A 24,877-nucleotide genomic window follows, 5' to 3' on the forward strand; every position below is an offset into this window, starting at 1 on the left:
ATGCTTCCACTCAGAACTCTAAAGACTATGTAAAAGACTTCTTTAGTTGGGGCAATCAACAAATGTATATCATATAGCAAGGATAATCACCATACTGCCAATGCTTGACTGTTCCAGACTCTTCCAGGTCAAACACAATTAGCACTGTCTTGTTTTTCGTTCTTTGCTCAATCAAAGCTTGCACTTGGTTCATTCTTTGGATGTGGGTTTTCAGATTTTTTTTTTCAATCATAATATAGAACTCGTACCTTTTTTTTCTTATCCATGAAAGAAATTAATGAAGGAATGTTTCAAAGGGAACAAAACCTGACTCTTTTATGGCATCATTCCAAAGTATACTTTCTTTTTTTTTGTTGGCAAATTTCATTGTTACGAGTGTATATCCAGCTTTACAATGCAGGAGGGAGCAGGGTCCAGATGTTACCCATAAAGCACAAGTTCCTTCCAAAGACTTGCCGCCTTGTCTCAGCCAATAAAAATCAATCTTTTGTTGAGGTGAGGGAGTGAGCTCAACACAAGGCTCCCGAGAGAGATTATTGCAGGCACCCATATGTATGCCGAGGATAGTGTGGATACATACATGCATATATACTCATAGACACAGACAGCTGGTCAATAGAGGGAGCTAAACTGCCACCCTCCCTGGTATTTTTTCTATTATCATCAACTTGTTTACAAATGCAAAATTAAATGTAATATAAAAAATATATTGAGAAAAGGGCACTTCCTTTTCATTTCTGTTGGTACTAGGCAATGTTTCTGTTGGCTGTTCTGCTGGAGAAGGCGAAATTTCAGGTACCCGCTCTGGGCCCAGCCAGTGCTGCAGTACAGCCAGTCAGAAACAATTACTGGGGGGAAAAACATGCTTGTAGCGATACAAACATAGCAAATCAGCATCCTCAAATCCAATGCCTCAGGCCGCTTAGTCTGTTGCCTCAAAGAGTCAGTCAGTGGTGGAGTAAAGACCTGATGATTATACCTGTAGCAGTCTCACACACACACACAAATACACAACACATACACACACACAAAGAGAGCCCCAATATTTTTGTATATAAATCCAGCGTGATCCAACAATACATGGTATATTAAAGCTGCAATTTATGATGCTCTTGTTAATTATCAGACTGCTGATTTCTTTTTAATAACAATTAAACATGACTGTATTTTAGAGAGCACTGGTGTCCTGCAGTGTGTGTGTGTTAAATTGTTTTGGGATAGTTGCTGAATCTGACAAGCAGACTCACCTGGAATATTTTTCACCAGCCACTACTGATCACAGATGTGATTATACACTGTGATTACACATGTATTCAAAGGCAATGACAATCTTATTGCCACTGTGGGTATTCACAGCCAAAACTTCTTGTGAAGCACTAAACAGCCCCTTTTCAGTTCTGTGATATAAAGCATTGATTGAAAGTTATAACACACAGGGCCTCACAGCTTGATGTGTATGGGGTTGTGCGCACATGCTGACCTGATACTTTCCCTCTTGAATCAGTGAGACCTGGGCATCTGTGAACCTGTCACTGTCCTTTCTTAAACCACTAGCCACAGAAACACTCCACACTAACTGTTCTGTGTTAAATATTTGTCATTTAGGGGTTGGATTCACAAAAGTGTGTTAAGAAAGAAATTATTCTAAAATGTTTTTTTGCTTAAAATCATATTGTTCTTCTTCAAAAACCTTCCAAAAGAATCTGTTTTTCATATATCTGGAATTGATATATGAAAATATTCCAGCAATTCCAGAGCTCTCCTTTCGTGTATTTTTTAAATCTTAGTACCTTTACATGTTTGAAATCTTTCCTGTGAAGGCTGGTTTAAGGAAATTGTCGACAGCCTCCCTGTCGGCAGAAATTACAAGGCTGAGATTATATTTTCTAACAGCAGGATTTGCAAAGGTAGCAGCACAATGCATGTTTTTTATTTAAACATATACATGAATATACCATGCATATATAGCCTACATACAAGTTGTCACCTGACAACCTACCCAGAAAAAATTCAAAGAGCAATAAATAATTTTTTTAAATATATGCTCTTTTATAACTATTTTATTTGTTTTACAAAAGCATCACACTTTCCTTAGGGTTGAGTATGAGTCATGTTAACCCTCTAAAATGATCAATTTATATTTCAGTTACCTAAATTAAATTAATATTTATTAATCATTTTTAATTTGATAAGATTAAAAGTGGTGATTGTTCTTAAATAACAGCTAGTTTCTACATTAGGAAATAATGGTAACAGTGAATCTGTTGGTTTTTGTTTTATTTCCTCTTCTTCCCCTAATGGATGTGGCCTGTCCCATAACTTATTTCTTGTTTACTATCTGAGTGCTTACTTAGTTTCTGTTTTCCATCCATTTTGCTGTATGTGGCACTGATTTATCGGAACACCGTTAATATTGATCAATTGATCAATTCAAACATCTAAAAATGTCTCGCAACAATTGTAAACTGTAAAATGTGGCATGAAAGGCTTCATTAAAAATTGCCTACATCAGAAAAAAAAAATGTGTGTTTTGAACAATAATCTCAAGAAAATAATTAACACTTCTTAAGAAAAAAACATTTGGGAACTTTAGAGAATTGCATTTAATAGCATTCTTGTAAACATAGTGTATCTTAACATATTTGAGATAAGTTTTTCTTTCTTAGGAAAGCTTTTCTGAATCCAGCTCCATGCTTGCCCATTGCCCATTTTCCCTCTCCTTCCAACATCAAGTTCAAGAACTGACCCATTGACATGTGTCATTGCAAGGAGATAATCAATGTTATCCACTTCACCTTTCAGTGGGTTTAATATTGTGGTTGATCAGTGTATGTATTTGTAAATTATGCTGTTTGAAAAAAAACTGCCAACAGATTTAGGATCACATGAGCCCACACAAATGTCAGAGGTGGTCCTCAGAGAGGGGGGAAAAAACAACAGAAAAATGTAGGATGTGGCCCCTTTTAAATCTGCATACTCTGCGTGAACACTGTTAGTGAAAGGTTATCTGCTTAACTGTAAATCAACTTAGCTGAACACACCACAGACCTAAGGAACTGAAGCAGCATTCAGCCAGAGAGGAACAGCATAATAAAGCAGGAATTGGAAGATAAGACCTCCATGGTTCAAGATAGCTATTGTCCTCTGTGTAGAACAGACACAGCTCTGGTTGCGCTGTATTCTGTACATTTCTGCACATGTAGGAGATTAGATGAGCTTCAGAGAAAACGGAGCTGTGTCTTTAAAATGTTTTATCCAGCAGTGTGTAATGCTGCAGAGACTATTCCACCCTTCACCTCTCCACTTAGCCATCGGTGGGATGTTCATCGGGAAGTCTTAGAAACAAGATGTCTGTATGCATCTGTGTGTGTGCGTGTGTTAAAAGTGTGAGGGCTTTTAGCACGCTGAAATGGGACTGGTGAAAAAAACTGTGAATGACGCCTGTTGTTGTGTGCGTTGGTTTGCGTGTGAGTGTGTGTGCGGGTGTGTGCATGTGTGGATAGGGTTGTAAATTTAGCAGCACAGTCTGTTTAGTCTGGTGCACGATTAGAATATTTTGAAGATCACTCCTAATACTTAATGAGTAATCAGCCATTTGACATTTCTTATAAATAATATGTGTTAATGTTTATGATATAAATAGTAAAGTGCGCCCACTGCCAGTTTTTGAACGGTGTGCATGTGGTGGGTCGCCTGGCAGCCTGTGAAATGTGTGCACTACCTATTTGCATCTTTTTAGATCTGTTTATAACATTGTCTGTGTCCTGAATAATGTATCTGTATTCAGTTACACCCCTAGGCACAGCACTCCATGGCTGTAGTCGTAAGAGTGCATTGCTTAGGCCCTGAAATAGAGCAGTACACAGCAAAGTGCTGCTTTTAATAAATTGATGGAATGGGGCCTTGAGGAAAGCTTTCGAGTGTTTAGGTCTCTCTCTCTCTCTCTCTCTCTGTCTTTCTTTCTCTCTGTCTGATAAAATTTGTCATACACACAGTTTTTTATTCCATCTCCCACTGTTTTGTGACTCTCTTCTGTCTCTCTTTTATTATACTTCTTTATCTCACCCCTTTCTCTTTTTCAGTCCAGGAGGATTTATTGACAGATCTGATCTGAATCATATCACTGACTGCCACGCTCAACATCGGCTCCAGTAACAACTATTAGGAATGTTTTCTCAGTTTCTCTTCTGCTTGTCTATTTGCTGCTTTTTAATGTCTTCCCTCTCTTAGCTTGTGTAGTCAGACACATTACTGGCGAAATTCATTCCATATGTGAATGTGTGTGTGGAAGGAAAGATGGGAGTAATCTCTGGAAGTGATTGTGCGTGTGGAGCAGTAGACAGTGTTATGAGGAGTAGAGGGAGTTAGCTTATACACAGGCCCTGATCCTCATCCGCTCAGCTAGCTGACCCAGCTTTGATATAAAAGGCTATGGGTCACCCCACATGGTAATCATAACTATTACGCACCATTTGGAAGTCTGCTGGCCTGCTAGCATGCAGCCATCCTCTTCCTCTCTCTCTCTCTCTCTCTCTCTCTTTTCTCCCCCTCTCTGTCTCATCCTCATGCTCCTATTTTGAATTGCTGCAAACAATTTTTCACAATTACTGCTTTCTCTGACAAAGTGCACTCATGTTTGAACAGATGGGACTCGTTGTATTGTGGTGTTTTCTTTATCTTCACAGATAGCAAGGAATTTAGATTGAAAAAAAGTGGACTAGCTGTGTTTGGAAGGGGTTGGGGCTGTGTTTGAGTTTGCAGTCTTCACTTTTTTTTTTAGCTGTAATAAATAAATAAATAATAAAGAACCACAGAGTGCCAGGTTTGATGTGATTAGGTGAAATGTCAGGTTTTCGTAAAGCATTTTATTTCAGATGAAGAATGAGTAATCAGATTGTGTCTTGTCTAATGTGGTTACATTCTTTAAGTGATCGCTCCCCAAGGCAATGTATCATAGAAAATCCACGTGGTATAACATCTAGTGACTTGATCGAGCATACACATAGTTTATGTAATCTTAGAACTCTCATGTAAATATTAAGTCTGTCATGTTGTGTGAAATAAAGGTGAAGATTAGTTTAGTAAACACAAACAGTACACAACAAAATATAGACAAGACAAATAATAGAACACTGGACTTAACACAGCTGTGACAACTACACCAAACACAACATGAAAAATGACTGACAGCATCCAGTCACAAACACAGTGCTCAGTCTCTGTCACACAGGGGAGTGTGTAATTACAATTGAATTTATACAATTGAATATATATAATAATAATCTTATATATAATCATTTCTTTTATGGAAAAAACATTTTTTAATATAAGAGAAAATGTGTTGCAAATAACACTGAGCAAAAAGAAAACTCTCTCAGATATATGATACATTTTTCTAAGCGTACCCAATCCTCAGCATAATCTCCTTATACCAAGTATTATTTATTTTACATTTTAATGAAAAAAACCATACATTTGGCCAAGTCTGAATAATTCTATTGCTGCTCAAGAAGTAGATAAAGCTCTGGATATTCTCTTACACATCTGCTCTGAAAATATACAAAACCAGAATTAAGATAATTCACATTCTTGCACATTCTGCTCATTTCTGACCCCAGGCTGTGGGATAAGGGGGTCCCTTTCCTTCTTAATTTAAAAAATATAATTTCTGTGACTAATGACTTCCTCGCTGTTTGCTTTTGCACAGTGTAAAGCACAGAGTCAAGTCCTGCTTCTTTGCTCGGAGTGATACAGGCTCGTGTCAGACATGGTATATCTAGATTAGTCTCAGCGCTCTCTTCATTAGACACACATGTAATTGCCTTGGTTTCCTTGTTTTTAATGGAACAGACTCTGGTGAGGGCTTTAATTCTTGTTTTTACAGCTGCTCACGCAAGCCCTTTTTTTTCCAGAGGACATTAAATATGTGTGTCTCACTCAGACAGGTTCTTTTTGTATTTCCTTCCAAATGTGTGTACAGCATTAGCACTAGAACTGCGGGTCAGCCAGCACTAGCCCAGCCACTCTCACACCTAATTGTGTTGTCATACAACAACAGTGTTGCTCATTAAGAGCTCTTGTATTGCATGGGAAGGTAATGGACCCCAGTCAGAAACAAGCGCTCCATCACTGCAAGTCACACACGCGTGGTTAAGGTCAGAGGTGAAGAATGTGTACAGGGTCTAGCTCCGCGGTGTGTTTGGGTTGAGTGTAATGTGGTGTATTAATGGGCTTAAATGAAATCCTCATGTTGAATTGCTAGCATAGGGCTGTCTGTGTAGTGCAATTATTTGTTGTTTTGTGTCACTGTGCAATGGAGAAAATAGTCTGTGTGTGTTTATGTATGTGCTTATGTGTGTGTTTTCCACAGACCTGTTCCGAGAATCCAACAGGACGGCATTCTGTATCATTAGTCCAGATGCAGCGACAGAGACCAGACGACAGAGATGCCTTCACACAGTCACAGAGACAGTACAACTCCCTACCGAGGTAGGAGAACACACACACACACACACACACACATTCTCGTTGACTATAGCATCTACACTATAGGCCAAAACAATTCATTTCCTAAGACTCCTCAGTATAACATTGTTGGTTACATTTTTATTTGATAAAACTATTTAACTGTTTAACTATTTATCCTGTATTCATTTTTACAAGGCTAGGATTACAAACACATGTGAGTGTGTGTGTGTTTGCAAGATCTTTATTCAAAGACCTCCCTAACGTGTCTAACACTCACAAGCACGTACAATTGCTCCCTATGAGCTCAGTGCTCTCCTTCAGACAGACAGACATATTTTGTTGTGTGTGTGCTGTCATTCTGTCAGATCTTCTGTCTGTCTGAATAGTTACAGCTCCTCTGGCCTCTAAAACTCAATAAAGCACACCTGGAGAACCTGCTTCCAGGGGAAGTTTATCTTGGCAGCTGAACTCCTCTGGGCCTTGCTCAGTTTTTTTGAGGCAGTGTAGTCCCTGTATCTCCATCTGTTTCTTCTTCTCTCATCCCTCCCTCGCTCGCTCTTTCCTGCGTCCTCGTTTGCGTATTCCTCATAAATGTCAGTAACACTCAGTGTGAGTGAAATGTCTTTGTGGCTGGAGGCTCTGTTCGATATCAGGGTTTGTGTTTGTTTAATCTTTCCATAAACAGACGCAAAGCAGCCAGCCAATGGACAACAGCGTAGACATTCCAGTAACTCTGGGCAATATGCATCACCTTCCACAGTAACTTCTTTATAGCAAAGCGTCTCTTTATTTTTGTTTCATGTGCAGTTTTCCCTTCTTTATTCATGTTTTATATGTGGGGAAGTGTTAGTGTTTTGGGGTGGGATGTACTGATTGTGTTGAGAGTGACATGGCTCATCATGTGGAATTGGAGCTTTCTTGGCAGTACCATGTTTCCTACCACTGTATTAAAGGCGCTCAAATCTTCCTTCATTGTGGGATGCACTTCACAGTTTCTGAGAGAGAGCCCACACAGGTAAATATGATGACTATTATTGTTACTTATTTATTTCTTCAGAATTACAACAAAAGGTGATTTTTCTCTGAAGAATATCCCTGTGGCGCAGCAGGTAGTGTCGCAGTCACACAGCTCCAGGGATTTGGAGGTTGTGGGTTCAAATCCTGCTCCGGGTGACTGTCTGTGAGGAGTTTGGTGTGTTCTCCCTGTGTCCGCATGGGTTTCCTCCGGGTGCTCAGGTCTCTCCCACGGTCTAAAACACAGGTTGGTAGGTGGATTGGCGACTCAAAATTGTCCCTAGATGTATGTGTGTGTGTGTGTTTGTGTGTGTGTGTGTCTCCCTGTGAAGGACAGACGCCCACTCCATGGTATGTTCCTACAATGTCCCCAGCAATTCTGGGTAGGCTCCCGACCCACCACAACCCTGAACTGGATAAGTGGTTTGATGATGCATTTATATATACAAGATAATTAAGAGAAAACAGGAGCTTTAATAGAGAAATATTTTACTTTTTGGTGCAACATTAAAGGGTTAACATCCAACAAGCCTAATCAAAGTTGCCTTTTTTTGAGTGAGTTTATCTGTTTTGTTTTGTTTATTTTTTTCAGCATTTAATACAATTTCCTTTCACATTGTTTTCCGAGCTGAAAGCGTGCCAGAATCACTTATGGTGGAAATCTGTTTGGTAAAATGGAAGAAAATAGACTGTCGAGCTTAGAGCTGCTTCATTTGTTTTCCAACGTATCAGATTATGCTCTTTAGGTAATTGCTGCAGGAATGTGTGCCTCATGTGTTTCTGTAGTGTGTGTGTGTGTAAGTGCAAGCAGTGGAGTCTACAAAATTCTGTGTGCGCACATGCATGTGTGTGGTCCTCTCTAGATGGATGAGTTCTGTTTTCTCTAGCCTGCTGTACATTGCAGGACATGTACAATTACAGAATCTGTTCTGTCTCAAGCTGGAACAGGCCTATAGTTAGAGATAGTTGGAGTGTGTGTGTGTTTATTTGTTTGATTTCAGTTTAGAAAACCATAGTTAGAGGAGGTTTCAGGGTTAGGTTTACATCATTAGCAGTTCATTGGCATCAGTAATGTAAAGTACACCACTGCATGTGTTCTCTGGATCGGTGGAACACACTTCTCTATCTGGCAGTCTGCGGATTGAACCAAGGCTTGGTGGAGGCCAAGAAAATGCCATGTGCCTGACTGTATAGTACCAGTTGATCTGGACCTCTTTCTGATCTTTAATGCTGTGGTGTATTGTAATTTGTGGCTACAATTTGGGAACTACTTTTTCCTCTTTCCATGTGTCATGCCCTGGTCATGTGCTTTTTTTACAAAGTGGGTAAGATTTGCCAAAATCTGGTAGAACAGGAGCAACAAAGTCCCTCCAGCATCTTCGGGATGATCTGGAACACCGGGATGATCCAGGGCCTTATAACCCAACAGTCAGTACTTGATCTCACTAAGGCCATTGTGGCTGAATGGAGACAATTCCCTGCAGCTGTCTTTGGAAATATAGCATAAGATCTTTTTAGAAAAATGACACAGGAAAGATGTATAAGTGGTGGAAAGCATTATAAGGGATGGACCTATAGTCCATGTTTGGACCCATCTCTGGATATTATACATACAAACAAAGCTGCGTTTGTTTGTTTGGGGGTGTTCTCCATAAACAAATCCATTACTCCTACTGCCTCTCTCCTGGGGCGGTGTGGTGACTCCGGGAGTCAATAGAGATGTTGACACCCAATGCACCACAGAACACAGACATAATGACATGGATCAATTGGAGTGATCCACGTCTACTTTCTGTCACTGGCCCTGTTGCTATTGGATACACTTCAATCTGAGTGTCATCTGCTTATCCTCCGGGGCTGCTGTCCACATCCAAGCCGAAGGAAACATCTCACAAATCCCTGCCATTCGATACGCATTCTCTCTGTAATCTCACATCTCCCGCTGAGCCGGGTCAGCCTTGTGAGAAGTGACCTCTGACCTGTCGGAGAGCCTAGATGGCTCATTAGGTGCGATGATGGACTGACCTAGCTTGGTCCTGACCAATGGCAGCACAACTTTAAAATCATACAGGAAGAGAGTGGGATAACACAAGCAAATGGCACCTCTGAGCAGAAGTAATACTGCGGTAACGAAGGGCCTCATGTTTAGAGAAGGATTAGGGCGAGAGCGAGAGAGAATATGATTTACACAGGGAGGCAGTGAATTAAAAAATAAGGAAGAAAAGAGAGAGAGAGATGGAGTGATGACATAAAGCACTACCTTCATATATTAGAATGTATACATGACGAGGGTAAAAGGGAAACAATAGGAAATGATAGACTGAAAGAATAGGGCTTAATTCCTATGCGTTGTGAACCAATAAATATTATATATTGCTTTAAGGTCGTGTGCACTTTTCTAATAATTTATTATAGTGTTATACCCTAAATTATAGTTGCACAGCGTGTCTCTCTGGAAAAATCTGATCTGAACCAGATGGTTTGATCAAATAAAGAAACTATAGTATTTCCCTTTACTATTATTGTTTTTTTCTCTCTCTCTCCTCACTTTTGGCACATTGACTCTAAATGTAACTGAACTGAACTGTTCCATCCGACCTCATCATCATACTCCACTGACACACAGTAAATTAGTGATGGAGCGAAAAGCAAGGACAGAGCCGACTGAAGATCTGAAGATTTCATCTTTACATATGTCTGTCTGTCTGTGCTTATAGCAACTAATAATTCCCAGTGTTCATTATGGGCTTATAATAACTGTGGGAACATATAAATATGTTACATGATATTGTGGGCTTTTAAACCAAATCTATAAGCTGAGGCTAAAGAGAGTGTAGAGCAGTACATGCTTGAACAATGACCGATGATGCTGCTGTCCAAGTATAAATCTTCTAGTACTCATAGTGCACAACTCAGCATGGGGGAAACTTTCCTTTGTTCATTTTGCTGGGTTTCTCCACACTGAATGAACACACACACACAGGACACTGCCATATGAATCCGCTCTGAGTCACAGTTAAGTCTAATTGTATGAGCGAGAGGGTGTACGCTGGATAACATGACTGTGGACTGATTAGAAGTAATGAATGTCATCTGAAACAAAGAGCTCTACTTCATAAAACAGCTGCATGTCATAACAGTCCAGAGAAGAACACACACATGCAAAGATTTTACATCCTGTATCTTTAACAAACGCAAGACATGGTTAGAGGTTTTCCATTTCATTTGAAATCAAAGAAATGGAAAACATTCATTGTTAATTCATTCATTCATTTATCTTCCATAACCACTTCATCCTGGGGCCGGAGCCTACCCAGAATCACTTGGTGCAAGGGAGTAACAGTCTATCGCAGCCATTCTTAATTAGTTGAATTATTAAGGGTACCAAGTGTGTGTGTGTGTGTATGTATATATATATATATATATATATATATATATATATATATATATATATATATATATATATATATATCTCCCTAAAAATGAGTTATAATACACTATGTTCACGATCTCTAGTAATCTTACTGCCATCTGTGGCCGGCAGCCTCAGTGTGGTCCTCTGTGAATGACCCTGCCTCTTCTCACTTTGGGTTAAAATCATTGAAGTTGTTGCAGCTGTATTGTCATTGCTAGGGATACAGCTATGTATGTGATTTGATCTCTCTCTTTCTCTCTCTCTCATTTAGACAACCCCGTAAAAACCCCAGCACTGTGTCCCAGGACTCATGGGATAAGGTGTATCCCCCCGGTGATGTGTTCCAGTCAGCTAAAGAGAACCCGCGCTACTCCAGCTATCAGGGTGGCCGAGGTGCTAACGGCTACCTGAGCTCCCCGACGTCTGGTTTCAACGCCCGCGTCCTTCTGGAAACCCAGGAGCTGCTGAGACAGGAGCAGAGGCGCAAAGAGCAGGAGGCTCAGTCCAAACAGGGTCCAGCCCCAGACCCTCCAACCACAGCCCCCGCACCTACTAAAGGCCCCTACAGACAGGACGTCCCACCCTCGCCGTCCCAGCTCGCTCGCCTCAACCGCCTGCAGAGCCCGGAGAAAGGCCGCCCCTTCTACTCTTGAGGTGGGGGGACAGAGAGACAGGGAGAGTGTGGAGGGGAGGAGTGAAGGGCCCACACCAGCAATGCACAGTGGTACTGGAGGGAGATGCAACTTAAAAGCAAACTGTAAAACCTTTCTCAGGCTAATCTCTATCTGCTTCATCTGCGTCGTACTGTCAGTTACACTGAACACATATTTCAATCTATTCCCTTCTTCTCGGAAAAGAGCAGAAAGCCAGTCGAATAATAGGAGTCATAAGGCACTTGCTGAATTCTCAAATAACTTTTTAGTTTGTGGCTATAAACTGTGAATTCGACTGTTACACTCAACAGGTGCTAAGAGAAGGACAGGAGAGAATGTTTTACTAAAGAAGTAAATAAAAAGTCCTGATTACACTTGCATTCTTTTACTCCATGAATGAACCCCTCTTCCAAACAACATTTGACTGATTCAGCTTTGACTAAAGTGGATCTCTCTACAAAAATATGTTGGAGTAATATTTCTGTTCCTTTCTGTGTACAGGAACTTCTGCAAGATTCTCAACATCAGACTACACACTAGAGATGTGTCAGATAGAGATTTAACTGGGAAACGGCTGGGATATTCTATTCAGGACTTTTACATTTTGCTGAAAAATTGGGTTTGATTATTACTGATGTTTTTAAACATCTCTTGTATAATGTATTGATTGTTGTCTTTCTTTTTTATAATTGACTGTGGTCTGCCAACTTTTCCTGGAAAAGAATGATTCGGTTCTGGTCCTGGAAAGCTGGTATTCAGCAGAATTTGGGGATGGTTCTGGGCACAAGGATACCTGCTAAACCTGATACTGAAATGAATCAGGCAAGATATTAAAACCCGGACTGCAGGACCAGAGCTGGACTTACTATGGTTTACTATGTTGGCGTGTGTGTGTGTATGAATGTGTATGAGTGCTGTATTTTTAAACTGAATCCCACCCAGCTATCCTTGACAATCACATGACTGCCAGTATGTAGCTATGGTGCATTGAAATTCCTATAGTGCTGTGACCTACATATCCTCTTTTGAATCGAGCATCAATTTAGAATGTGGAGTGTAGTGTTCAGGAGAGGAGAGCGGTATGAGTGCATTTCAAATATAATTCTGAGTATTGCAAAGGCGAGATCATTGTGTGTGTGTCTGTGTGCACACAGAGAGAATGAAAATAAGAGAGGTAGGGCCCTAAGGCTTGAACTGTGTTGCAGCAATATGTTCTGTGGCCTATAACCCAGGAGCTTTCTTACAAAATCCTAAAATGATTATCAGATATTCCCTAACTCCCTACATAATGCACTACTCTGAGCACACATAGCACAATATGTTCTTTAGAGAGCCCCATATCCTCATTGAGTGATCACTGGATTAGGAACACCTACCTTGTATCTACACAAGTCCTTTTTTTCAGCACCATTTATCCACTGACCATATAGGAGCACTTTGTAGTTCTACAATTACAGACTCTAGTTTTTCTGCATACATTCTTCTCTCCATTTCATCCTGCTCTTCAACACCCAGGATCCTACAGGACCACCACAGAGCAGATATGATTTGAGGTGGATCATCCTCAGTGCTGCAGTGACACTGACGTTTTGGTGGTGGTGTGATAGAGAGTGTTGCGCTGGTAGGAGTGGATCAGACGCAGCAGTGCTGCTGCAGTTTTTAAACTCAGTGGAGCTGAAAAAATGGGACAACGAGTGTAGATACAAGGTAGGTGTTACTAACCCAGTGATTGTTTGGTGTATACTTCCAGACATTGTGCATTCATTAAATAACAAACTTTCTGGGTTATTTAAAAAAAAAAAATCTGTGATTTGCTAATTCTCTTGAATCAGGGGGTTGAGGATACTAATTGTTGCAGTGTTGCATGTGGAATTCGTGGTTCGTGAACCAGATTTTTTTTCCCAGCTGGAACCAAAGAAGAGTTTTGTCTTCAGCGCAAACTGTGATGTTGTCCATGGGCGTACCTAGTTTAAGAAACTCAAGAAAAAGCTTAGAGCCTCAAATACAGCTAATAGATTATGCAGCGGAGTTGGACGCTGTCATTTACAACATGATATATAAATAATTAATTGGACATAAAACAGGAACATGCTCTGTTTGCATTTATTTTCTAGGGCTGTGTGTAGCGCAACACAAGGAGTGTTGGCCAGAGCCACATCTCTGCGTCGATTAACTTGGCAATATTTATACGTGTGTCATATTTCGGTGTGATAAAACCCCATGGTAAATGAAGAATAAAAATGACCCTGTCATGTCTCTGTCCATTTATCTTTAGCACTGACACTGTATTCAGTTACAGTGACTCTGGAAGCATGTTCCCTGCAATGCCCTTTCCTGAGTACACTAGTGCCTTTGGTTCAGTGGAAGGGACAAAGCTTCCAAGAATGGATTTTTTGTTGGTGGAAATGCGCTGTCTGAGGCCTGGCTTTGTCTTGCTGAAATAACCATGGATTTCCCAGGGAAAGAGAGCACCTTGTTGGCAGTCTCTCTAAAAATCCCAATATCCCAATACTTCCCAATGCTTTAAACACTAACACACCCCAATACCATCACAGATGCTGACTATTACACCTTTCAGTGATAATAGTCTGGATGGTCCCTTTTGTCTTGGGTACAGAAAACAAGCTGAAACCTATCACAGTATAAATTTCCACTGTCTGCTGGACCATCTGAGATGAGCCTGGACATTCTATGTGTTCTTGCATAGACTTATTGTATTGATGTATGGATTTCTCCTTCCCTAACAGAGTTTCAGATTACATGTCTTGATGCAGTGACAAACTGACTATGCTCATCAGAGTAGCATGGTTTTCTTATGCAGTGACATGGGAGGACTCAAAATATTCTACAGTTGTTTCCAGCCTTGCCCTATGACAGAGATTTCACCAGATTTCCTGAATCTTTCAGACTATTATGTAGAGTAGAAGGGGAAAGACCTACATTTTTCACAATGAGAAATATTATTTCTGAAGTGTTTGACAACTTTCTCACATATTGTGGCACAAAATGCTGATTCACTACTCATTTTTTAACTCTTTTACATTCACCTGCTTACAGTGGAATGTTTCAAAATGGTGGAACCTGAATGTTCCATACAGTTGTCACTCCTATTGTCTCAGGTCTTAAAAGTTGTAGACATCAAGTTTAAATTTTGCTCATATTTAACAGATTAGTTAAAGTTTCAAGAGAATTTCCAAATCACAGATATAGCTTTTTACAAAAATGTTCAATTCAGCATCAAGACATGGGGTTTGTAGATCAATGTATTTAATGCATAGTTATTACACCTAATTCTCAAGAGTCCAATATTTATCTTTCTTGTTATATTAAATGTCTGTACTTTTAAAAATCCTCCATAGCTCTGCTAGCCCCCTCTGTCTCTTTCTCCAGTTATCACATGGCCTCAAGCGTGTATACACTGCTTATGCTTCAGATCCTGTACCCTGTACTACACACTAATGTGCAAAAGTGAACGCACACACAGACACACTCATATACTCTATACATATATGTCCAGACTAATCAGTTATATGACTAGGGCGAGAGCTGGACAGTTAAGTAATGTGTTTTGATAAAAATCTATTAGTGTGTCATATGTGTTCATGTGTAGGTGCAGGTGTGTGTGTGTGTTTGTGAGAGAGAGAGAGAGAGAGAGAGAGACAGACTTTATAGGTCATTATTTGGATATTTTGGCTGTGCCAAACTCTGTCCCTTACAGAATGTGTTACACTGTAGGTTCATGGGGAGTTGCTCACACTCTGTACACAGTTCTGATCATTACAACCTGAACTCAGCTTCAAAATTAATTCTGTACTACACCTCATATCTGACTTTTTGTTTGTGTGCATGTGACAAGAGTGTGTATTCATGCTATTATTATAGTTTTGTACATTTTGTACATTTAGATAAAACAAAGTTTTATTGATTCCATTAATCTAAATATTTAATACAGGCCTCTGAAACATCTTACTCAGTTTTATTGTATTGATATGGGCCCCCACTTATCCACTGGATCTGCAGCTGCAGACCCCAACCTGCCATGGTTTGGAGAAAAGAAAAGAAAAAAGTAACAAAGTACCAAAAAGCAAAAGTGAAAACAACGCTGAATCCATGTGAATGAAGTGATATGTAGGCATTCCTCTGTGTATTCCCTCAACATTTCTCACTGCCTTACTCTCTGCAGCACTTGTTTCATCTCGTTTATTCACTACCTGTGTTTCTGAACTCCATAACAAAAATTTACATTGCATTTACATTATAGCAGGTATTATAATTAATCTACAAATGATTAAAAGTACACCACAGGATTCAAGTGTCTCATATGACATGATAAAACGATGACCATTTTAAGTTAGGGACTTGCGCTTCCGTGGATTATGGTACGTGTGTGTGTGCGCTCATCCTGGAATTGTATAAAAACATTTGTGTCTTTGAAATTGTCCAAGTTCTTGGGGTGTGTGTGTGTGTGTGTGTGTGTGTGTGTGTAAGACGGGGAGAGACCAGTTCTTTTAACATGACTCTCTCATGTTGATCAATATATTTTGGTGGTTGGATACAGCACGTGCCTGTAGACTCTAGACTAAAAGCTGTTGTGGTGACCAAGTAAAGGCCAGGCCAAGAGTCTCTAACAGAGCGGGAACAAAAAACTCTCTCTCTCTCTCTCTCTCATTCATCCTCTTTTCCTTTTCTCTTCTCCATGGGGAACAAAGTACAGTACAGTGAGCTTGTATACACAACAGTGACCAATACCTTCCTGTGGTTGGAGACGCTGGTACTTTCCAGAGACTGTCTCCTGCTCCTGTGGTACGACATTGGTCTCAAGTATTGCCTCTTTGTGAAATAACTTTCCAGAACATCAGCTGTCTTTTCTTTTCTTTTTTTAAACCATTAGCTGTTTTTATAATTTACATTTTGTATTTTATGCATTGTATAAATTTCAGAGATGCTGGAGATGGTTTAAGTGCCTGTAAGGAGGGATAATATTTTATACTTCAATTATGATCATTTTGTGGAATGCACATATTTTATCATGCTATTATTTTACTTTTTTGTGGGTCATAATAACATAGCTTCCTATCACAAACCATTGCTTAAAAGAGAAACTTAGAGTAATATGCACATGATTTTGTATTTTTATGACTTTTATGACATTGTATTCTCCCGAGGTAATGTGGTGTTCCAGATAAATTCCTGTAAGCACAGTGCTGTTGTGGTTTTTTGCAGTCTTTATACATGCTGTATGAAAATGTACACAGCTTTCTCTGTACATATCAAAATATAGAGCAAATAAACAGAAGGCCGTTCCTTCGTCTTGTTTACACTAAGTGGTTTTGTGTTCCAGTTGATTACTAAATCACATTACACTGGATTATTTAGAGCAGTGGTTCTCAACCCTTTTAGACCAAATACCACCCGTTATCAAACCAAAATGGACCAACATGTGCGCCCCTGGCTCTTCCACTCTACGACAAAATTTTGCTTGAGTTTTTGTATTTTTTTTTTTTTTTACTTGAAATTTGCCAGCTTAACACAAAATTATCTAAAAGAATTACTTAAAATTATAAACAGAATACAAATAACTAGGCCTAAACTGAATATTTTAAACACAATTATACATTTATGAGAACATATAAAAATGTATGGGCAATAAGCGTTTTCAAAGAAATAATGAGAAGAGGTCAGTTTAATATCAGTCAAGTACTTTAATAGGCTACAGGAGAAAACAGCGGCTCTTGGCGCTTATATCAGTCGGTGAAGTACTGTTTTAGAGCTCTAAAGACGTGAAGAATGGCCACTTTTTCCTTCTGCCAAGTGTTTTCTTCTATTTAGTCTTCACGTGTACAGAATTATCGCTAAGTTCCTCTCTATTTTTGCCTCTGGATTTAGTCCTTCTGGGCTCAGAAGTATTTCCCGGGCTTGGTCTCGTCTCGTTTTTGCTTTGCCCTTTTTATAATAAAATATAAATTGCTCACATCTGTTTCTAGCGTTTGCTTATGTCCAGTAAGCAGCTGAAACTGGAGGGATTTTTACACAGATTTCTCAAAAAATGGGGATCGCGTACCCTCCCTGGAAAAAAAAGCGGAGGAATGCTGTCCACCCCCAACATCAACTACAGTGTATGCGTAGCACATTGTATTTTTTTTTTTTTTTACAACACAGTTTAATTTCATTGGGGCATGTGAAACATTAGGTAATTTACACATAAAAACTTTAGATGAATTAATTTCTTAATTAAGTAGTACATTTTTGTCATTTGGCGTAACCCCCCGTTTGAGAACCACTACATTAGAGAATAGGGGTGTTTCCATTAAAAGCATTTACATTTTTGTTATTATTTATGCAAACTGTGGTCATATTTATGTAATGCTATGTAAAGCATCTCTGTCTCAAAGCTGTAAATATGAGAGTTTCAGCTCGTGCTCTGTAAATCCTGGTATGGCCAGCACATTTCTGAGCTGTTGAAAGAACGGAACAGGATGAAGAAGAAATATCCTTCCTTCACTTCCCTCTCTTTAATCTATTTTCTGATCCTGTAGATCACTTTAATGTTGCCTGTGACATGGCTGGCCAGCGCTGTAATGGGAAGTGTAATGGCTTTGATGGCAATAAAGACAATAGTGAAATTTATGAAGTTCGGGTCAGGGCAAGTGGAGCTTTAGTGATGTTGGCTCTCACCCTCCTTTCGTGGAAAAACCTGCCAAAAGTGTCTCTCGGCTTGAGGAAGAGAGGCTCACTGAAAAGCTCCATCTGTTTAACGCTGTAGGGGAGTTTGTATGGGAGAGAGAGAGACGGAGAAAAACTTGAGGGAGAAAGAACCTGATGGAAGCTGAAGAGCAGAACGTTGTGGAACTCTGCAGGTGTCTCTGGTGCCTAACTCTCTCAGCAGGGTTCAGTGGGAATGGAGCAGAAGGTGAGAATGTTAGGGGGATGAGTATGTGCTCATGTGTATGTGTGTTTGTGGATATTCTCCCAGGTGTTGACTGTAGCTCAGAGCCCGAACCCCAGAGATGCCGCATTCAAACTCTAAGGAGAATGAAGTCAGCTTTTCCCCCCTCAGGATCAACCAGAGGGCTCAAAGCAACACTCGGCTCCCAGCTATAATTTATCTCCATTCTCGCTCTAAAGTACGAGTTGCTATTCACTTCGCATGCATGTATCATCAGTGTCATATCAAAACATAATAAAACATCATTCTGCTTATGTCCTCTTGTCTAATCTTATTTACACAATTCAAAGCAGCAGCGACCCTTTCATTAAGAATAATCAGAGCTCCCATATGGTGCAGCTGTGTTGTATCTATTGGCCCTATCAACAGGAGATTACCAGTATGATCCCCCGGTGATGCAGAGGCCAGAAGTTCAGGAGAGCACACTGTGGTTCACTTTGGGTGGGTGAGATGGGCCTACACTTTTCACATGGCCTGGTGGCAACCAGTAAAAGGATCAGTCAGCTGATGTGACAGACCTGGGCAGAATGGCACTCTCCTCCAGCTGTGCAGTGATGTTGAATTAGCAGCAGTGTGAAAAGAAGCTGGTGGTTGATGTCATGTCTTAGAGGAAGCATGTGTTTTCCTCACCCTCCCATTGTTGGTGGTAATTTATGTGATGGGGGAGGTCCTCTGATGTGGTGAAATAAGAATAAACTAATGATTGAGTGAAATCCTAATAAGCACACACACACTACACAGCCACTGTTGCAAAAAACAAATGACTAGGGAGCCTTAATGTATTAAGTGTACAAATAATTTTAGAACATTTTTGTTTAATTGTAAATCAAATTTCAAACATTCTTTGGCTCTTTTGTCCTTTTATGGTAACTGCATAGTTTCTAAAAATGACACCTTGTGTGTCACCCTGTGAAGGACTGGCGCCCCTTCCAGGGTATGTTCCAATCTTGTGCTCAATGCTTCCGAGTAGGCTCTGGGTCCACCGCGACCTGGAATTGGATAGGCAGTTACAGACAATGTATGAATGAATGAATGAATATTTAATACTACACAGCTGTTACCATAAAATGACAAAATAAAGCACAAGAATCTTTGAATTTTTAAGTCTTTTCAAAAACATTAAACTAATTTGTACACCTTAATTTTCTCGCTTGCCATTTTCCAACTACTTAATTTTTAGGTTTTAGTTTGAATAATAAAATGCCAATTGTCATTTTTAAAACGACTCAGCAGTTACCATAAAATGGCATAAAAAGAGCAACTGAATTCTGAAGTACAATTATATATTACACAAAATAAAACTTTTTTATCTTTTATAATAAATAATAATAATCACAAAAATATACTCTTAAAATAAACTTTTTTGTACACCTAATACAAGATGTTCCATGAAATATCAGACCTCTCCAATTAGTCCTGTCATCATAATATGTTCACCTAAAGTTAAAAGGTAGCTGCTATCACGAAATGGTCCTGTGAGGTTGTCTTTCTATTTCTAACTGATAATTGAACCCTGATCAGGCTGAAGGGGTTACAGATGTTGAATGACTGGCTAAACAACGCAAATTGTCCAATGACTAATAGTGTATGCCATCTGGGGATTTTAGATTTTATTATGACTGTGACTATGTATCCCTCCTCCTGTCAAACAATGGCATACTACTTTTTTATTATAATTATATTATATTTGCTGTAAAACATTGATAAAATACTGTCCTCCTGATGAGGATACACATCACATGCTGACTGGTTGCACTGAACCTAATTTTTATTGGATTAATACTATGTGTTTATATTATTTTGAACATTTTCCTTGGGTTGGCTTGTCTGTAAATAAATGTCTGGAATTGTGAACGTCAGGAAACCCATATGAGCGTGTTTGCCTTAAAATTTGGATTGATGATGTCAGTGTTTTCGCTTCTTAACCACAGTTCAGGAGGGGATAATTAATACGTTTATTAGCTATCTCAGGTGTGCTGGACGCAGGGGACTTGTGACTCAACTCAGACTTGTGAAACTTCAGCTCAAGTAAATAATTCATAGCAAACTAATTAAATTAGGAGTGCTGGCATTAATGTGGTAAATAAAAAATAAACATATACGAGTGTAATTTTGGCAAAAACACAGTCAACACTGTGATACTGATCCTAAAGTATTTGATACAGCTTCAAATAGTCCGACTTTCATTATACACTGAATGATCTGCACACATTGTACACTCTGTAAACTCCACTGACCAGAAAGGAGCACTTTGTTGTTCTGCAACTACAGAATATAGTCCTTCAGATTTGCATATTTTTTCCTCATTTCGCCTTGTCCTACAATGGTCAGGACAACCACAGGGCAGGTATGATTGTGTGGTAGCTGTAGTGGCACTGATGTGGTGGTGTATTAGTGTGTGTAATGCTATAACAGTGGATCAGACACAGCAGTGCTGCTGGAGTTTTTCAACTGAAAAACTGAAGACTGTGCAGCTTCAGATGAGCTACTCTCACTGACTTTAAATCTACAAGGTGGACCACTGAGGTAGGTGAGTCTGGACACAGTATTAAAAAACTCTAGCAGCACTGCTGTATCTGATCCACATATACCAGCGTAACACACACTAACACATCTCTACCATGTCAGTGTCACTGGAGTGCCACCAAAATCATACCTGCAGGGTCATAACCATTGAAGGGCAGGGTGAAGCAGGATAAGAAAGTATGAGGATAAACAGGTGGACTAGACTAATTGTAAATCTACACAGTGCTCAAGTACGGCCAGTGGAGCTGATAAAATGGACAATGAGTTGTGATCATTCTGTGTTGAATAAACCTTTAAAGCACAAGCCATGTGCCTCAACTCTATTATCTCACACAATAAAATGTATACTTCACGCTGTCAGATGTATTTAATGTATCAGTAGCTGTGAGTGACTGTTCGGCACAACATGGTGGGGCTACATGTAGTAGGCTCCCAGGTTCAATCTTCACCTCTTTTCATTGTGCGGTGTGTTCTCCCTGTGTTTGTGTAGGTCTCTCAGAAGCGTGTTAGTACTGTAGGTGGATTGACTGTGAGAAATAGGCCATGGGATGCTGTGTGATGGACTGGAACTCTGTCCAGGTTGGTCCCAATGATATTGAGTAGACTCCAGACTCCACAGTAATCCTGATTAGGATGAAGTGGTTATGAATACGAATGAATGAAGTTAAGATCATATTCCTAGTCTGTTACTGAACTGCTGGATAAAGTATGCCACAAGCTGACTAGCAACTCCACAATAACTTTTTCAATGTGTTTTTCCTCTTTACTTTAAACACTACATTTGCTACATGTAGGAATTTAATTCTGTCCTTCAGATTGACTTTTTCCTTCTGATGTAAGTCTCATTATCACAACAAGAGGATAAAGTGTGTGGGCTTCTGCATTATTGCCAAGGTGAGCTGTTTCTTTAGTTTAAAAATGGCAGCATCTATAGCTTTCTATTTCAGTAAACATATAGACTACAGTATAAACTTATTCTGAGATTTGAAGTGTAAAATGGATGGAACATCCACTCTCCCTTGAGTGATTGAAAAAAGCCTGTTAGGAGGTAGAGGCCAAACGTGTGTGTGTGTGTGGGGGGGGGGGTGGTCTGGTGACACCAATATGTGAAGGGCAAGGCTGACGACATTAGCCGTCATGCTTTTTAGCCTCATGATAAACACTGACATTTGAGTGAAGCCTATGGTGTCAAAATAGGGCCAAGAGTTTTGAGAACCGAAAGTAAAATTCATAACTGAGAAGTCACATTTCTAAAAGGAGGGGGCCTTTTTAAGGGAGTTAAGGGGAGTTTTATAAACAGGTTTTTAAACAGAACATTAAGTAATTAATTCATTGTCTGTAACAGCTTATCCAGTTCAGGGTCTCGGTGGGGCTGGAGCCTACCTGGAATCACTGGGCGTAAGATGGGACCACACCCTGTAGGGGGCGCCAGTCCATTGCAGGGTAACACACACTCACACATTCACTGATACATTTACACTTATGGACATTGTTGAATAGCCAATCTACCTACCATTGTGTTTTTGCACTGTCAAAGGAAACAGGACAAACTGGAGCCCCCGGAGGAAACCCACACAGGCACAGTGAGGACACTAAAACTAATATTTTCTATGATTAATCCTTTTTTTGTTTTTTTGTATTTATGCTTTTCAATTTGCTTCTTCTCAGTTACACTTCGCTCAGTCCCACTTTCATTTCCAAAACCTTCTCGCTTTCTTCCGCTATCTTTCAGTTTTCCACAGTTTCAGTTTGAAAAGATTTTCTCTTCTGAACTCTGGCCCTGTTTTGATGGGAGGGCGGGATCTATTCAGCCATTGGCTGCTGGAGATATGTCCTGCCCACTGAGTACATTCTACATGCCCCACTATGTCAGCAGAAGCCCAGGAGTTTTACCTCTGCATACACACAGACACACACAATTTGCCCCTTGCCCTACAGTTCACCACCTGAAACACACACACACATACTCACACAGTACACTTCTCATGCCTTGTTTTGAAAACAACCCTTTTTTCCAAAATGTATTTTGTCATTAACAGATTCTGCTTTTTGATTCTCAAAACTATTGGCCCTAGTTTGACACCATAAAGACGCATGTAGGCCTGGGAAGCTGAACTTAGAAAGTCTGGTGCGGCATAGGCCCCACATCTTGTTCCTCCTCTAGTGCCAGACATGGAGAGCCCCAACGACCACGGGACCCCAGACTCTATTGGGGGCTCTGGCTGCAGACAATGTGTAGAAGATGAGGAGCAGCAGGCAGAGTGAGCAATGAGCCCACACGCTCCGCTGCTGAGCTGCTCCTGAGCCTAACTGTGATCTCCTCTGCCTCTTGCTGTTATCTGCAGCCAGAGCTGGGGTCCAGTGGTCCGTGGGGTTCTCCGATTCACTTCCCTCCTCTGAGCAGCTCTGTCCTCCTCCTCCATTTTCTCAGCGGGGTGAGGCACAGTGAGCCACTTCATAGCCAGGGAGAAACTTTTCCTACACTAAAAGCAAGGCACTTGAAAGGTGAGCCTGCAATCAAACAAATACTAACTATGTTTTCATGAATTTGGGTGTGGCCTCAATTTCAGCTCCCTGGAGGTTTCAGGGTCTCAGAGAGAGGAATCTGTTTACAAAAGTTGTGTATTTTTGTTGGGGGAAAAAAGCCCAATAATTTTGGGTTTACTAATAAAAAAAAATAATTAAAAATCAGGAACTTTTTGCTGCCAAACATAGAAAACACATTTGTTCATTCATTGTTGTAACCTCTTATCCAATACTGGGTCATGATGGGCCCGGAATCACTGGGCGCACGGCAGGAACAAACCGTGTAGGCCAGTCTTTTACAGGGTGACACACACACACACACACATTCGCACACACTTTTGAGTTGCAAATCCACCTACCAACATGTGTTTGTGGGAAAAAACCCACGCAGACACTGTGAGAACATATCAACAAGGCAGACAGTCACCCAGAGCAAGACTCGAACCCACAACCTCCAGGTCCCTGGAGCCATGTGACTGTGGCACTACTTGCTGTGCCACCATGCCGCCCTAGAAAACACATGCTTTGTTTTAAACAGAAAATATTTCTCATTTCCTCTTATGAAACAGTGTTCTGTGTTATTTTTGTTGTGTGACAATGTGCGGGTTTTGTTTATAAAACTGTACAATAACCAGTCTTATACAACCCAAACCTTTTATACTGTATTTCCCATACATTTTCAGAACTCATTGTTCTGCCACATCAGGCTTAAATGAATGACGTGAAGTACAGTTTATATGAATGAAACGTTTAAAGCCAAAATATTTCTGCTTTTGTGTTGCCTTATATTCCGGGTATTGTGTTTCATCCGAGCCTGGGCACTGAGTTTCCGCTGCATTGTTTGATGTATGAATGGCAGTTCATTCCTGCTTTTGAAGTGTCCAGTCAGATGGAGGGGGCACGGAGAGCTGTAGAGCAGTGATGTTCTGGTAGTCTCTCCGTTGAGATGTTTTTATATGTGGAGGTTTGAAATGCCCTCACACACCACTCTTGGTAATGTCCCATAATCCTCCTCTGCGCTGTATGTGTGTGTAATCAATAGCAGAGCAGAGCTGTCAGTGCTGAGTTTTGATTTCATGTGTGTGTGTGTGTGTGCGTGCAGAGGTTTGCCGCCCCCCCAATTCCCCTCTGCTGCTCTGGCCATAAGTGTGTGTCGATATGGGAAGCAGATGCTTCAGCGCCAGCTGAACATTAATGGCTCTCTTTCTTCTCCACCTTTCACTCACTTTCTCCCCTTCTAGGCGTCTATGGTTAATGCCTCTGTCTGTGGGAGGTTACAAGGCCGGCCCTGAGTCACCTGTTTCTGTTGAGGAACCTGTTTTTAGGGTC

The 24,877-nt window shown here is 40.3% G+C and overlaps 1 protein-coding gene across 5 annotated transcripts in view; it reads left to right on the forward strand.

The window, feature by feature from the left end:
• The window catches only part of pard3aa (par-3 family cell polarity regulator alpha, a), a 469,619-nt gene extending 452,771 nt beyond the window's left edge, over nucleotides 1–16,848 (forward strand). For all 5 annotated transcript variants that reach the window (XM_066683465.1, XM_066683467.1, XM_066683466.1 and 2 more), the window contains 2 exons: nucleotides 6,371–6,489; nucleotides 11,169–16,848. In XM_066683465.1, the coding sequence (XP_066539562.1) occupies nucleotides 6,371–6,489; nucleotides 11,169–11,550 (501 nt within the window). In that variant the 3' untranslated portion in view covers nucleotides 11,551–16,848. The remainder of the gene's footprint in view (nucleotides 1–6,370; nucleotides 6,490–11,168) is intronic.
• Nucleotides 16,849–24,877: the final 8,029 nt, after the last annotated feature.

Source organism: Hoplias malabaricus, chromosome 10, assembly GCF_029633855.1.
Source record: "Hoplias malabaricus isolate fHopMal1 chromosome 10, fHopMal1.hap1, whole genome shotgun sequence".
Lineage (NCBI taxonomy): Eukaryota > Metazoa > Chordata > Actinopteri > Characiformes > Erythrinidae > Hoplias > Hoplias malabaricus.